Raw genomic sequence first — 17,148 nt, forward strand, 5'->3', positions numbered from 1 at the left:
CTGAACAGCTAAATCCATTAAGACATGGACGGGATATGGCACATGTGTGAATCCTCCTAGAGTTACTACCAATGCTGTTTTTCCTTAATTTAACCGTGCTAGTGTAAGTTAGTAAACTAGTTATCTTGTGTTAGGTTACAGGTCAGATGTGGTTTAACTGTTTGTTCTTTGGCTCACCATGCAGGACTAGTGTTTGGGAGGGGGCCGCCCACCACTTCCTGGATTTATGATGTCAGAGTGACATCACTGGGCCAGACCAAGTGGAGGGTTCTTCGGTTTTAGACGGATGTGTATTTTGTATTAAAAGGCATCTTTCAGTACGCTTTGCTCTAAAGGAGACATTCAGACATGCCAACAAGTCTGCAGTGTGTGCAGTGATGTTGTTTGCAGTTTTGTTTGCATCACGGTTACAGAATAGAACACCGTGTTGCATGATGGTAGGGCTGAAGTGATTAAGGTGTGAATTGGGAACCCTATATAAAGGGTAGAGCGTTTGTTCTCTTGAGAGGGGTGAGGCTTTGCTGCCAAAATGAACCACTTTTTTGAGTAGCTATGGATAATTTTAAAGTTTTCCCTTGTATTTTTTGTGTGTGTGTGTTTTTTAATTCTCACATGAGTAGAGAAGAACTGTAAAATAAAATCTTTGCCTCTATTTGTACACAGAAAGTCTGCTGGCCTACCACCTTCCTTGACCTTTTGGCCAGACGACTCCACACCGTACAAGAAGGAGACTAGTGAAGGGAGGCCACCAAGACACCTCTGACTCCTCTGAAGGAGCTAAAAAGCTTCATCAGTCTTCACCGAAGCTTTATGAGAGAGTGGGGGACAGTCGCTGTTGGAAAAAGTTCATTAAATCTGGACTAGAGTTCACCAGAAGGCATGTGGGAGACTCTGCAGGTCCTTTGGTCTGATGAGACCAAAGTTGAGCTTTTTGTTCATCAGACTTGATGCTGTGTTTGGACAGCAAACATCATCACACACACCATCCACTGTGAAGCACGGTGGTGGCAGCATCATGACGTAGGGATGCTCCTCAGCAGCAATGCCTGGAAGGCTTGTAAAGGTGAAATTAATGCAGCAAAGTACAGAGAAATCCTGGAGGACAGCCTGATGCAGTCTGCAGGAGGACTTGGACTTGATAGGGTTTGTTTTCCAGCAAGTCAGTGGCCTAAAGCTACACAGAAATGGTTCAGTGGCAAGAAAGTGAATGTTCTGGAGTGGCTGAGATAGAGCCCAGACCTCAGTCCAACTTAGAGTTTGTGCAGATCTTGGTGGTAGTAGCAAATATTCAAGCGAGACCCTTGAAGGCCGAAGTGGAGAAGGGTTCCATGTGAACAGCAGTTTACTCATGAGCTTTGTGCAACCTAAAAATTTTGCAAAAAAAAATGGAGTAAAATTTTAGTGTCCAGATGTGTGAAGCTGATTGAAACCATCTACACAGACTCAATGTTGGAATTGCAGCAGGTGCATCTCCTTGATACTGACTTGAAGGTGAATACTTAGGTCACTTATTTTATGTTTGACATTTCTGGTAATTGACATTAATTTGTAGGGGGAAAAAAATCTGCCTTCACTTTAGCATTAAAGACTTTTTTATTTGTACAAATTCTTGTCAAAAAAAATCCAAATTATATTCATAAAAAATCAATGTTAAAAAAACAACAAATAGGAAAAGCTTCCAAGGAGGGTTAATACTATTTATAGGCACTGTATACTAGTTGTTTCCTCCTTTTTAGCATTACTTATCACTGATTAATTTCCATTTTTATCTTTCTTTCATCTGAGTATCTTGGTTTTTGCTGCCATCTTCTGGTTTCTTTGGGAACTGCACAAATATTGCAACAATATACTGAAAATAATTTCCCCACATTTGTTCTTAAATCTTCTTTGCAGAGTCTTTACTGAGAGAAGAAAGACAGAACATGCGTGAGAAGGAAGGAGGATGAGGTGTTGCTTTCATAATGAACCTGCGTCTCCATCAGCGGATTAGAAAGGTAACAGAGCAAGACCCCTGGAAACACAATCCACAATACTGAAGGCCGTTTGGGAGATGAGATGACCGCAGGGTGTTGGTTACACTGTAAAACACGTCCAGCAGATCATCTTATAAAAAATGTACAGTGAGTTAAAGTGGCTGGCCTTGTTCTCACACAGGAATGCAGCAAAAAGAAATCAGACACCATGTGGAATTATATCAGCATCTGGTGAATAAACTACATCAATTAAAGAGCTTCAAACTGCACAATGGATATATTTGCAGCAGCAGATTAGTTCCATGTGACCTGCAGCAGATGCATTCACTGATCCAGAGTTGGCAATCATTTATAGGCCACAAAACACTAACATGCTGCGTTTTCTCAGCCGGTTGCTGCTCTGTTTGAAAATCAGAGCCAACAGATTGACCGAGTTCATTACGAGAAGTCCCACAGCGCATCCGTCCCTCTCCCGCTCCCTCTCCCCTCTCTGTCGCTCTCTCTCCCCCTGCAGAGGCTGCGGTCCGCCCTCCTCCCTGCCGCCATGGCCGCGGAGGCTGCACCGGGCCGGACTGATGGGACGAGCGCACCTGCAGACTGCACCGAGATGGACGAGCGGGTAAGACGCTTTTTGGGCAGTTTTAGGGACGCGATCTTTGCGGGAGAAGGATCGATGCCGGACAGCAGGCCTTGACGCGCTGCTGCACGAGATGGAGAGCAAGTGTAGAGGATGCAAGCCGCTGCTGCTGCTGCAGGCTCACTGTGCTCTCATTTCTGTTTTGTTTTTAATGGCGCAATGGTAGAAATGTAGGGATAGATGGTTAGCTTTACAGGGAGGGAGGATGTGCGCTATCGCCCGGAAGGAGGCGGTTGGGAGCGCCGCGCTGCGCACCGCCGCCGCTGCTGCTGCTGCTGCTGCTGCTGCGGCGGCGGCGGAGGCGCTCTCATCCCGTGTGACGCGCTGATTTGAAAGAGAGAAGTGAAAGTGCGGCAGCTGGTCGGCCGGTGCAGGCAGCCTGCAGAGGCTCGGCTTATAAATAACCCCGAACATCGGCCACTCTTGAACAGTTCACGTTCGGTGAATGCGCCTCGATTCGCTGCTGAATCCAGAGCTCTGCTGCGATCCCGTTTTCTCTTCACATGGCGGTGACGCAAGTTGGCAACAACTTGGCAGCCAAGGTAGGAATTCTTCCTGGTCAACAGAGCAGGGGATGAATGAGGAGAGAGGCTTTGTAGGGAACGCAGGCAGAGGAGAGTGTCCACCCAGAAGAACCTGCAGAGGCACAGTGTGGTGGTTTCTCTCCATCCAGTCACATGGATGGAAAAGAGGGACTGGAACAAAAAAAAAATAAAAATCTGTGTTTTGGATGAAATAATCAAGTCAGAATCTCAAGTTGCCAGAGCTACAAGTGAGTAATGTCTCCCCGAGGGTTGATTTGGAGACTTAAATGGAGCAAATCAAGCGTTTTTGTACAAAATTTCTCCAAAAAAACCCCAAAGCTTTATATTTGAGGGGGATGTGCATGTGATGGCTGTGTTGTTTTTCTGAGGAAAACATGCCTCCTCCGCCTGACACCTCCTAAACGGAACCTGTTCTTCCACTTTGCATTAGTGCAGCTGAGATGTTGGTGTCAGCTGATGTTCACATGCTCTCTTCAGTTCTCTTCAGTCTGGACTCACTCACCAGGTGCTCATCATCCTTTCCACTTCTGCCTTTTGTCTACTTCTTCTTCTTCTTCTTCTTCTTCTTCATCTCCGGGTGAGTTCCTGCTGCCTTATCTGCCATCAGTGTGATTCATGTCAGGGTGTCCTCTTATCTTGGTTTTCCAGCGTTATCTCAGATGTTGCTGATTGGATACGAGGTGGGTTGATATCGGAGGTATTCCTGCTGTAGTTGGTGCAGGATGAGGGCGAGATGTCTGCAGATGTAGGCTACAGTGCCAAAGGTGAGGCCAACCAGATTACGCAATCTCCCTAATCTCCTCGCTTGGAAAAAATGAGAGATTCTGGATTAAAGGAGGGAGTTAGTTGGAAACCCGTGAAAGAAGGCCGTTATTAGAGATTACCGGGGTTGTTGTACGACCCACATACTTCGTCTGCAGAAGCTCGGCCGGGATTCAAAGAACACCACCAGGAACATCAGAGCGTGAGAGAGCTGTTGGCGTTTTGTCTCCCTTAGATTCTTCTGGGAGTTTTGGGTTAAAGGGTAAACTACTTTCTCCTCCTGCTTGCATTCTTGGTGAGAGAGAAAGAGGAAAAAAAACAAAACAAGGGACTGCCCTGGTTTCCTCTTTCGGTGGTTTGGTGACAGGCTTACTAAGAATGGTTTGCATTTTTATTCAGCTGTTTGCAGCGAAGCCCTTTTGAAGAAAACTCAGTGAGGAGGAGAGCTGCAGCGACGGATCCATTCAGTTAGTCACTGTTTTGATGATGGATTTCTCAGTTTGAGCACTTTTTTAAGAAAAAAAAAAGGAGAATTTTCTGATTCAAGCTTCTTAAATGTGAATATTTTCTGGTTTCTTTACTCCTCTGTGACAGTAAACTGAATATATTGGGGTGGTGGACAAAACAAGGATCTACATTTTCACCTTTTTTTTGACATTTTGTAGACAAAGCAGCTGTTGGATTAATTGATAAAATAAAAGATGCATTAATGAATTGCAGTCCTCGTCAGGAGTCAGATGTTATTGCTGAACCTTGTCCAAGTCAGCAGTTACAGACGCTGCTTGAAAACACCTTACAGGTGCTAAATGTAAGCTACTGTCTGCAGGGCTGGCAAAGATGCACAAAACACCCCAGTTTCTTCTGTAAAGCAGAAACAAGGAATGCCTGAAATGTGCTTTTTTTTTTTGGGAGGGGGGTGGAAAAAACAAAAGGATCCAGGTGTGATAAGAACATGTTGACCTCAGTGAGTCTGGAATTGTTAAATCCATTGCAAGTCAGCTTTTGTGGAGGTTCACAACATATTATTGCAACAAAAGGTGCGTTCTTGACCGATGCTGATCTGTGTGTTTTAGTCTGATATGCAAGGAATGGAGATCCCCTCCTCCCAAATCCCTCACCTTTGCAAACACACCTAACTAAACATCACAGATTCTGATTAAGACTCTGGATTTTTAAATAAAAGGAAAAGATTGCGGAAGTGTATTTATTGTGGTCGGCTTGAGGGGCAGAAAGAAAGCAAACAGGAAAACTAGATAACAATCTCATCATGAATATTTCACTAATGACTCTGTTCAAATGAAGCCACTTAAGCAACCCAAACAAACACGCCTGGTGCCGGTTAAGTGCATGTTTGGAGAGCATGCTTTTACAAAAGCTCCAGGCGACAGTAATATCTGTGGCCCTGATTGGCGAAAGGAAGTGAGAGCGAAAGAGGAAGACGATGTTTTTATGTTTCCGTTATTGGCTTCATTAAAACTCAACTGTCTTAGTGGCAGAAACAAATTTATAAAAATGTGGTTGAAGGTCTTTGTTCAGCACAATAAAACCACGCCGTGGCCGCTTTTGTGTTCGACGTGAATCATCACGTTAACGTCATTAAAGAACAAACGCTTTACGTAACATCAAAACCAGTCGTGGAGGACGTGTTTGGGTTCTTTACTCGAGTAGAAGTATCAAGTATTGCCATCAAAGTACCAAAACATGCTCATGACACAGAATGGCCCATTTCAGAATCATGTATATTGTAGTATTGGATTATAATTACAGATTCAGGAACTTTAACGATGCAGCCAAGTTTGATTAGTTTGTATATAACTAGGAGGCTTAATCCATCATGTTATCATATAATTTATATTTGGATAATCTAAATCTGCTAATTAACCTGCAATTTAAACTTTAAAATGAATTTAGTCGAGTATAAAGTCAAATATCTGCCTCCAGAATGTAGTGGAGAAGATGCAGAAAGTGTTACAGAAAGCATTTAAATTAAATAATTGGCATTTTAAACCTCGCTTCTAATGAGCTTTCCTTTGCTTCCATTGACTTGATCTTAAACATCCAGACACCTACTAGAGAGGTGTGCATACTGGAGCACCTAAACACTGTGGAGCTTTGAGGAGAACACCGTCAGCGTGCAGAAAGACGGCCACCAGGACAGTTATCGGTGTTTCATGAAGTGTTTTCTGTCTTCCAGATGAAGGAGGCGAGCATGAAGGCTGATCTGGAGGCGCCTCTGCCTGCTGGACAGGAGGATTACGCCATCCAGTGCCGGGACGTGTGCCGGTCGTACGGCAAGCTGAAGGTCCTCAGCAACCTGAACCTGGCGGTGCCGCAGGGACACATGTGAGTGCTTCAAAGCTGGCTGGGATTTCAGACTGCTGATGTATAATTTTTTCTTTCTTTAATTACAGTGGAGATCTGGAAAAAAAAGGATCAGATAACGAGAGATCAGAAAGAAAGATCAAACTATAAAGTGTGTGAGGCTCTTTAGCACCAACAGGCACAACAACTGGACTCGTGCTTGTTTTCCCAGTCGGCCAACAAGCTTTAAACATGCAAATGATGCTCACATTCTTGGACCTGCCCGGAGCCAGTCGACTCGCCTTCTCCTTTCTCATGTATCTGCCCACTGATCAGCTGTAACTTCCTGTAGGACAGTCAGGTTTACCTGCAATGAATCCACTTTGTTTGTCTCCTTAAAGCTGAAATTTTGAGTTTAGTGCATCTCAACGGCTGTCAACTCCCAGTTCCTAGAATAAATAGATGTATATGCCGTTTGTTTTTGGCTGCGATCCATCTGTCATTTATCTGCACGTGAGCTTCATTATACAAGATTTGTGTCACTTTTCCTCACACATACCTGCATTCTTGGAAGGACAAAGAAATGAGAAGATTTGGGGGGTAAAAGCACAAACCTAGAGACAGAAATGCGCTCGCTCGTGTTACAGTTCATTCTTGTGCACAGAAACTGTGGGAAAATGACAAATGTGAAAAGGCTGTCAAAGCTGACAAGGTTTCTAGCAGGTTGTAAATGTGCTAAATGACAAAGCTGATATAGTGTCACGACAAGAAAGCGTGCAGACGAAACGAATGCATGCGATTTCAAGAGAAGGCGTGCCATTAAGAGAATAATGAAGAGAGAAGAATAAGCTGCTTGCAGTGTATGTTTAGTTGTTTTGCATCAAGTGGACATGATGTAACTAAAGTATATCCTGATGTGGAGGAAATTTCTAACCTCCAAAATAATTAAAACTAAACCCGGTTTCTCACATGACCAAAGAGGACGAGTTTCTTTTTAAATTGTGTCGGGAAACAGTCATCACACAACATGAGGAACGGCGACGTTAGTGCGTCTGCTGGGTTTTAAATATAACTTATCACCACCGTCAGGGGTAGTTAGACGTTTATCGAAGACATCTTCTGTTACTAGATCCAGTCAACTAGTTGGCAAACGCAACAAAACATCAACAATGGATCAATCCCACTGTCAAACCACAGAGTTCACGAGGGCTCTGATGGCTTTTCGATGTGATTTCGTGGCCGTCCACATATCTGCAGACTTTGATCAGGGACTCTTCTGTATAGACGTATGAACCTGGTCCCACAAAATAAACACAAATCAAGCAGCAAGTCAGTGGCATCACCTGGCTGCTCACTGTTGTGTCTGTTTATTACATGTTTTGTGGAGCTCTTCCAGTAAAACATAGTTTGCATGTGTTTGTGGCTAATGAAACTGTGAATGAGTCCAAATTCACTTTATTTTTTATTTTTATGTCCCATTTGTCTTTTTCTATAAAACCATTTCAAACCCTCGGGAACTCTTACACTCGGCTCTACATCAGTGGCCTTTATTAAGTCTGCAAGGGTTTAGTTTGTAGGTTTGTGGGATTAGGCTGCTGTTCGTCCAGTACGGCAGACTCCACCTTTAAGTAGATGCAGAGCTGGAACCAGTCAGCTTGGTTTAAAGACTGGACACGAGTGGGGAAAAAGCTGGTTTGACTCCCTCAGCAGTAAAAAAAATGACCCCTAATGGCGAGTGTTTTAAGCTCATTATCAAGCATGTGTCTTATTTACATCATAGTTATGCAGGATGATGTATTGTTGTAGCCCCACATATTAAACGAGTAATGAGCTTTAGAGGTGCTGATAGGTGGATTTCTGTCATAATTGATATGTTTCCCCTCCTTCCAGTCTTTATGCTAAGCTATGCTAAGCTATGCTAAGCTATGCTAGTGGCCTCCTGGCTGTAGCTGCACAGTTAAACTTGTAGTTGTTTGTTTAGCTACTAAGACTCAGAAGCAGGCTGTAAACAAACGGTGACACATTCGCATATCAAACTAGTCGGCAAGGATTTGTGGTCCACACAAACTTCAGCTGGGCTGCAAGGTGGCTCAGTGGTTAGCATCGTGGCCTCGCAGCAAGGAGGTCGCTGGTTTGCGTCCCGGTGAGGACACCCGAGATCTTCCTGCGTGGAGTCTCCATGTTCTCCCCGTGCAGCGTGGGTTCTCTCCGGGTTCTCCGGCTTCCTCCCACAGTCCAGAAACATGCTGAGGTTAATTGGTGATTGTAAATTGTCCGTAGGTGTGAATGTGAGTGTGCTTGGTTGTCTGTCTCTAAGTGTAGCCCTGTGATAGACTGGTTACCTGTCCAGGTGAACCTGCCTTCACCCTGAGTCAGCTGGGATAGACTCCAGCCCCCCATGACCCTAGTGAGGATTAAACGGTGTATAGATGATGGATGGATGGACAAACTTCAGCTGCTAAATGTTCCGTTCATGATGCTTCTGGTAAAGCAGATTTTCTTGAGTGTAGCACATCGCGTCCTTGCGTCGACTTGCTTTGTTTGTCTTGACAGTGATTTACACAGTTGTGCTGCGTATTTAAAGGTACGTCTGTCACAGTGGCTGCAGTCATTGTTGGGTTTCACCGTATCTCATCTGATGATCTTAAACCTCCCTCATATGCTTGACTCTGTGTGTAGACGCTACACTTTCTCCACCGTCTTGGTTCCTTTCGCTCACTAACTGATAAAGCAGGTCAGAGCTGTGATGCCGCATTTGAACCAGGAAACTTGTAACGTCACCACAAGCTTGATGCTTTTAATGTCACATGAAACCAGTTGTTGAGTTTTACCTGAATCCCTCTTGTGCTTTTGCAGCTATGGCCTCTTGGGGCCCAGCGGATGTGGGAAAACCACGCTCCTGAAATGCATCGTGGGAACCCTGAAGATCTCGCGGGGTCACATCACTGTGTTGGGGAAGCCGCCTGCGTTTCCCGGTCACAACGTCCCGGGGAGGATGGTGGGATACATGCCGCAGGTAAACCACGTTAAATTCACATTAAAAGGTGTTTGCTTTGGTGCAAAAAGATCCTTAACATGTTTGGAAAAGGCTTTTAATGTGACATAAAGGGAAGTTTTTCCTGCAAAAAGACTTAATTCTCTATTTTAGTCACTAAACTCATCTTACATTCTCTTCAGGCTGATGCAGAGAACTTGAATAGTTTCATATTCATCTTATTTTTACCGACTTCTTGCAGCTATTCTCTACAAATTCTCACTCCAGTGATCTTGTCGGTGTGCTGCTGTTTACAGCCACAGACATGCCAAGCGCCTTCCTCTACGGTTTCTGTAATTTAGTTTGTGTCACAGTGAGCGAACTGTACCTGAGCGAACTGTACCTGAGCGTGCCCCGCCGCTGTCAGGTTGGATATCTGATGAGGCCGATCGCACACATGGCATGCTTCCTCCTGTGTGACCCTGAGCATCACATTCATCCCCGCAGGAAGTGATCTGTGACCCGGAGAGGAAGCAATGTGACACCTCGGATGTGTCCCGCTGCCGTTATCGCGTCGCTGTGGCCGTGCAGAGAAATCCGTCGTCAAACAAAGCAGCTACTGTGGCGATACATACTATATCCTATTCATTTGCTGGTACAGACAAAAATGTGCATGTGCTATTATTTAAGCCTTTAATCCTCCAAAACTAAATATTTTCTCAAGAATTCCAGACTTCAATCCTTCCAGTGATGGAAGAAAATGCAAAGTCAAAGGTCTGAGTGCTCAGAAAGCAAATCTGCTGAATGGAGCAAAGGAAACAGAAACTTACTGAACAAATCTACTGAATTTACCTCTTTTTTTTAAACTAGTATGTATCCTGAGCTGAGCTGGAAAATGTTGCTTTTACAATTGAGCAGCGCTATTTGATGCATTACAACCAAAATGAAGTGTTTATTAAGTTAATTAAATAGGCTTTATGAACAAATAAAAAAAAACTTAAAATCAGTGCTGTATTTAACAGGGATGTTCATCCAGGCGTGATGTTTTTGGTACAAGTCAGGCGTCTTGCAGCAGCTGCAGACGAGACGGAAAAGCCTGAACAATACGGAAGAACAGATGCCGTTTAGACAGCGAATCGATTTCAATTTGGCAATACTCCTCGGGTGAAAGTTGCACCACAGAGTTAATCTGAGTCAAATTTCAGCGCCGAGTCAAAGATGACACCAAGATTCCTGGCGTCGGCTTGAAGGGTTGCGGTCAGTCGGTGGCTTTAAGTGGCTGCTTTTGTTTGTTGTGGTGTTGGGAGGGAAGCAAAACACCATCAGTTAACTGGAGCATGTTTTTTTACCATCCTGGAGAAGATTCACAGACAATATTTGATCAGCACAACTGTGGAAGGAAGCGTTATGTTTGTGGAAGATGGAGCCTAAAGGGAGAATATACACAGAAATTAAAATGGGGCCTAAGATGGAGCCCTGAGGTACACCACAATTGATTGGGGGAAGGGATTAGAGAAAGATCAGTTCCTAATCTGAACAAAAAAGGACTTGTCTGCTAGTAGGAGGCAAATCACTTGAGAACAGTGTCCTGGATGCCAACTTGGTCCATGAGATGGTTTTTATTTGTTTTTGTTTTATCAAGTTTACTGAGAGTTTGCCTTCTTTTCGTGGATGAAAATACGAGTGCATGTTCATATTTCTCAATGTCAGATATCCAAAAGTGTTTTTCTTGCAGCCATTTGGAAGACATTGATGTTGAATGTTTCTAGAAGCCACAGATGTATAAGTGGCCAAACCATTTGATGCTTCTCATCATAATTGTTCGACCCTTCACTTACTAAAAGTAGAAGTATCTTTTTCTTAATATCAGGTCCATGATGTTCTTTGAGTTCAGGGTCCTTGTGTGTAACAGCTGCAGGAACATTAGAGCATCAAATACAACTTTTTGAAGCTCTTCTGTGTTTGACAGGAACTGGCGCTTTACAACGAGTTCACCATCAGCGACACTCTGACCTTCTTCGGCCGAGTCCACGGCCTGACGTCGAAGGAGACCCAGGCCCGCATGGACTTCCTCATCGACTTCCTGGATCTACCTCAGAAGCACAGCCTGGTCCGAAATCTCAGGTAAACAGATATTAGACAGGAGTTTAAAATGCAGCGATTCAGAACTGATCTTCCACAGACAGAGTGCGTGATACTGGAAGCACGACTGAGTGCTGCGTGATTCATAGAGTCAGTTTGGCCAAACGCATCATGTCCTTGATAAAGCTGGTTTTTGAAGCGAGATAATGGTGTATTTACAGCTGTCCATAAAAGTCAGCAGACCTTGACCCTTGTATCATCTGCACTTATGCTCAGACAAACATCATCTCTCTATCGGCTACAGCTTGTAAATCCATGCTTATAAAACAACGTGACTTTTTGATAAGCAAACGGACGAAAGTCAAATACAGATGGCTTTATTGCAGCAGTGCTATTTGCAGAATACTCCTACCTATGTACCTTGTTGTTAAAAGTTTCCATTTAGGAGTGCAAGATAACATAAACCTCCTTTGAATTATGCAAATATGAAGCCACAGTTACAGCAACTAAAAAGAATATCCACCAGGTTTTTGTAGCTGTTAGTCACTTTACAGTTTAACTTTTTATTTCGCTAGCAAACATATATTTTATCCTCAAAACGGCCATTGTGGAAACTGTAGTTTACGTGTTTTTGTGTTGCTGTCCAGACAAATATCCACAAAGTCCCTCACCGTTTCATTCAAGGGAACATCTCGTATCTTTACTTGTATATTGGTAAACACCCTGCAGGTCATAGACTGTAAAAAACGAGTCTTTCTTTCATCTGTAAACCCCTCGAGGCTATTTTTTTTCATCTTATGCACACAAGACATTAACGTGTGCAACAAGGAATTTTAATGTAAGCAAGCGGGAGTTTCTGTTTCGTCAGAGCCTGTCACTCTACATCCCTGTTTGCATCACTGTCCAAATCAAAAATCTGAGCTTTAACCTGCCACCCGACTGGCAGCTCAGGTTCTTTAGTTCCAGTGAACTCGTGACTGTCTGCAGAGCCTGGTTGTTCAGTCCGTCGTTGACTTCCAGTCTGAGATGAGATGAAACCAGAAAGTTTTGAAAGGAAACAACCAAGTTATGTTTAAAAAAACTTTGCCTTTCCTCATTATATCGACCACTAGAGATGTTTTTTCGAGTCTCTGAGGCTCCGGCAGATCGGCGAAAGCGGCAGACTACTTTATGGCCCTTTCATATTCCTCAGCTATCGGAGGAGGAGTAATCACCATCTCTTGTTGCAGCTCTGGATTCACATCCCTGGTTCGTTACAAAGCCCTTTCTGTTCCCCGAGAGGCCCTTCAAAGCAGCGTTCATTAGCAGCTCATGTAGTATTTATGTCATTCGCGGCGTAGCAGACCGTCATGTTACCGAGCTGCGACTTCTGGAAACCGCTGCAAAGATGAGCCCTTGAGTTTCATCCTCTCCTCTCTTGTTCTGCTGCAGCCTTAAACAAGCCACTGCACATAATCTGCAAGACATTCCTGGTATGAATAAACATGCCACGTGTGTTTGTAATCTGCTTCATGTTCTTCTGTTTGGTTCTCTCTCTCTTTACTACAGTCTCGGATCAATCTGCTCACTGGGGATGCATTAAAAGTGGATTTTGTGCTCAGATGATATCAATAAAATCGTGTGAATCGGCTGAAATGCTGCGTCGCTGCCTCAGGTGTTGCTGTTTGTCTCCGTGTTGTCAGGCAGGTTTGTCTTGCAGGTTTCTGGAGTGAGCGGCATGCGAGGTGGATTACGAAACCACGAGGAACGTGGGAGAGGATTCGCTCTGTTGCCCTTTGGCCGCTTTTTAACATTTCCTTCGCTGGTTTTCTGTGTTTGTTGCAGCGGAGGTCAGCGGCGGAGGGTTTCTCTGGGAGCCGCTCTGCTGCAGAACCCAGAGCTGCTCATCCTGGACGAGCCCACGGTCGGAGTCGACCCCGTTCTCAGGGCAAAGTATGTGATTTTATGTCCCCGTCGTTTCACTCATACTCCAATAAATAACATATTAAACTAATGGGAGGGTGACGTGCGTATACGGGAATGTTTGGGTGAACCAGACAAACTTAAATAAAAATCTATATCCTTGTTAAATCATACCAAACTTGGTGGCAAACAGAATTTGCCCCTTTTTCATGCTTTGCATCAAAAATTGCACACGATTTCCTATAAATATACAATATTTATCAGCCTCAGTAGGCATCCAGTCCTCCTCCCTAGCAGAGGTAACAAGGTGTGTCAGGATGTTTTAAAAGAGCTTGATGCCCCACAGGTGAGTAACGCATAATATTGTCCCCTTCATTTAAAGGAAACATGTCCTACGTGAATTCCAGCATAGTTTTTATCCCACAGCTTTAGGCTCTTTGTGTCATAAAGAAACAGGGCGTTCATTCTGCCATAAATAAAGCACATTATTATTTTTATTATCTTCTGAAGCACCGCTGTAGGTACATTTGAGAGAATCTACAAGTGAGAACTAACATTACAGCTGTGGTAAAGATGTGGAGCATCACATCTGCTGGTTTTATTTTTAATGACTAAACAGACAAAACAATAGCAAAATTCATTTATTCTAAGCTTCTGTCTTTTTTGGTCTTTATAGTATAATTGATTCAACATTTCACCTACAAATGTCTTGTTTTTAGTTGTAAGAAAAGTATGACACAGGACTTGTGCAGGATTTGGACACAGTAATATTTCACCAAGACATCTTCTTGATTTTATTTAGCAACGATTGGTTGAATAAGACGAGCTCTTCTAATTTATCTTCCAACAGCAAAGACATTGAAAGTACAGCAACCCCAGATTTGATCTTTTTATCACAATATGTATATAACATGGGTATGCTGACTATGATAATCAAGATTACTTTTGTTAAACTCAGTCGGCTGTAACTGCTGTCCAGGTGCATTTTTAAAGAAGATATTCACCCTTTAACCTTCTCCAACACTAGTTATACTGATACCGTACGTTTAGAATCAGAATATTCACACAAATTTCCCTTCAGATGATTAAATTATAGCAGCATCCACATTTTATACTAATTTCATACCCTTTGGCATGACAGATTTGATTATTTGCATACATGTAATTGACGGTTTTCGAACAATGGCGGCCATTTATTACACATGCATGTGTTGCTTACTTTATTAGCAGTACATCAACATTTAATAAAAGCTTTATAATTGCTATAATGTAGTCGTAAGCAGCTATAATGGCTGTTTTTTATGTGCAGCATTTGCTAATAATTATAACTTCAGCTGTGTGTTTTACTATGTTGTCATTCGTTACCTGTTTAAGGAGCAGCCTTTACTTTAAAGAGCCCACATTTATGCTAACGTCATATTAAAGAGCCAGTATTCTGATTTTTATGTTCTTTGTCTTTCCTTTAGTGTGTTACATAGCTGCTTTTTTGGGCCTGTAAAAGGTGTGCAAACTTGAAAAATTTGCACAAAATCTGCTCCTGAACAGTCAGAACACCTTGTTTGACGTCCAGGCTTTTCTCCCGTTACTTATCTACATCACTGAGTTAAATATTTGCATAAGACCTGTCTAGCAGCTAGTCTGGCTCAAAGAATGAGCAGTTTCCTTGCAGTTCACCGTTATTTTATTGCTCTTCTGCTACAGTTACATTCCTATACTGGTAGATCTGGGATGATGCATCTCCAACATTACCTTTCTTTTATGAGGCTCAGCTGACCAATCAGAGCAGACTGGGCCTTAAAGAGACAGGCGCTAAATCGAAACGTTTCAGACAGAAGTGCAGCCGTCATGTACGATATGAGAAAAATAATCTGTTTTTTGAACTTTAAAGCACTTTAAAAAGAACTTTAGATTTTAAAAAAAACGATGGTGTAAATGTGCACAACATGGGCTCTTTAATAAAGACGTACGCCTGCTTGACTTACAGCAACGGATTAACAGTGCTGCCAAATCACATTTCCACAAGAGTTATCCCCGTCTGTACACATCGCACATTCCTCACGTTAATAATTTGACAACCGCGAAAGAATTTGCACAGATAAGCAACACAAACTTTGGTGCATATGCTCCAGAAAAGCAGTTCAGAAATCTTTGTTTAAGGCGTACAGCAGCACCCCTGCAGTGTGTTGCTCCAGTGTCATTGTGTAATCACAAAGCCTCTTCAGATCAGACGGCTGGCAGCGAAACTGTTATTTGGCGAAGTCGTAAGCTGTGATTTCTTTTTTTCTTTTTGTAAAACTCAATCAGTGAGCAGGTCAACTGTTATGTAATTTGTTTGGTTTCTTTCTAGGATCTGGCAGCATCTGGTGGAGATTGTGAAGACGGGAAAAGTGTCCGTTATTATCACCACACACTACATAGAGGAGGCCAGGCAAGCCCACGTGGTGAGATGATGCACACATGCATGTACAGAAACACACCAATTAAGCACAAATGCACTGCACTCAATAACACAGGCAGAGAATAAATAGAACAAAGTCTCTATGTTTGTGCTCCTCGTAGATAAACAAGTCTATTGATCCGTTAGCATGTTGGATGCACTTTAGGCTTTATTAGCTTTGACAGGAGGGACAAAAGCTCAGATTCAGTGAGTGGAAGAGGGACGGAGTTTGCATAGAGGCTCTCTTGTGTCTTCATTTTGCATGTTGCTGCCAAAAAAGTCTGCTTTGCATCGCACCGGGTGGCATGTTGCAGCACCGCGGCGCCAAATGTGTATTAATCTGCTGCTGAAAATAGTCCCCAACAAAAACATACTTGCTCAAAGCTGCAGTGCCTGGAGGTTTGAGGAAAGAATAAACGATATATTTATGAGTTACACTGGAGGTTTAGCAATGTAGTGCCACAGATAGGGTCAGAAAATCAGAGCGTGTTGAAAGAACATGATAGAAAAAGCCTCCTAAGTCTAGCTTGTGCAGCATATTTATGGTTTGTTTAAATGACACAGATAAGAAAATGATGCTGGGTACAAAAAAAGACAGAAGTGGACAGCTGGAAGAGTGATTATCTGAACGCGATAGGCGTGTATCGGCTCTGATTACATGATTTTTATCACCTTGATCACGTTGCGATAAACTAAACGGCCGCTCCGGACGTTGACCCTCCGCATCTCGTTAAAGAAATGTGAAACTTTGCATTTCCTGGACTGCAGCCTGCCAACAAACAAATCCAGACTGTGAAGAAAAGCAGAGAGAGAAAAGGAAGGCAGGCACATAAATTAACCTCCATTCGTGGCTGAATGAAGGGTTTGTGGGCGAGCGAGGCAGGTTTGCATTCGTCTTTTTGATGGTTGCACCTTGACAGAAGTGAGTCAGGTGACGCAGCAGCGACGCATCGCTCCACCGCAGAGGAAAGAGCTTTGCTGGATCAACATGCTGCAGCTTCATCGGTCTCAGGCCGACTGGTACAAGAGGTCGACTTTGATCACATCGCAAGTGCAGCTTTTGTTTATTCTGTGTTTGACCCACTGAGGAGACTGATGGGATAAGTTTGCCTTTCACACACAGAAGGAATCACAATTTCAAAAGCCTGTTTGCTGTTTTTTGTAGCTGGTGTCTCGCTTCTACGAAGAAAGTCTTTATGATGAACCAAAGTTACCAAAAATAGTTAAAAAACACATTTACATGCCTGTAAAACATGCTCATTTCTGTAATAAAACATCACTTAGAATAGACGTGTATTTGCTCCAAGAAGTGATGAGATTCAGATTTCCAGTAAGAGATGCACTTATAGTTAATATATTTTGGTATAAATCAGAACTATGTAATTAACATTCACTCAACAAAGTTGAATAAAGTAAAGAACAACAACAGGAAATAAACAGAAATGTCACTGTTCTTTTGCAAATGACTGTAATTTATTCTCTTAAATGAAAACCACTCTTCCAGCTTTATATTTTGATCAATAATCACATTTTTT

General features: G+C 43.0%; 1 protein-coding gene and 1 long non-coding RNA gene across 2 annotated transcripts in view; one reads left to right on the forward strand and one right to left on the reverse strand.

The window, feature by feature from the left end:
• Positions 1–1,264: 1,264 nt before the first annotated feature.
• Positions 1,265–16,832, reverse strand: LOC103372766 (uncharacterized). Its single transcript, XR_521018.1, has 3 exons — positions 16,819–16,832; positions 15,584–15,586; positions 1,265–1,345 (listed from the first exon to the last, which is right to left on the reverse strand). It is a non-coding gene; the product is annotated as an uncharacterized LOC103372766 (long non-coding RNA).
• Positions 3,008–17,148, forward strand: part of abch1 (ATP-binding cassette, sub-family H, member 1) — a 38,683-nt gene continuing 24,542 nt past the window's right edge. The window contains exons 1-6 of the mRNA XM_008302483.1: positions 3,008–3,152; positions 6,112–6,260; positions 9,075–9,234; positions 11,162–11,316; positions 13,099–13,206; positions 15,524–15,617. Of these exons, the coding sequence (XP_008300705.1) occupies positions 3,114–3,152; positions 6,112–6,260; positions 9,075–9,234; positions 11,162–11,316; positions 13,099–13,206; positions 15,524–15,617 (705 nt within the window). The 5' untranslated portion in view covers positions 3,008–3,113. The remainder of the gene's footprint in view (positions 3,153–6,111; positions 6,261–9,074; positions 9,235–11,161; positions 11,317–13,098; positions 13,207–15,523; positions 15,618–17,148) is intronic.

This window comes from Stegastes partitus, unplaced genomic scaffold (genome assembly GCF_000690725.1).
Source record: "Stegastes partitus isolate 25-593 unplaced genomic scaffold, Stegastes_partitus-1.0.2 Scaffold1822, whole genome shotgun sequence".
Lineage (NCBI taxonomy): Eukaryota > Metazoa > Chordata > Actinopteri > Pomacentridae > Stegastes > Stegastes partitus.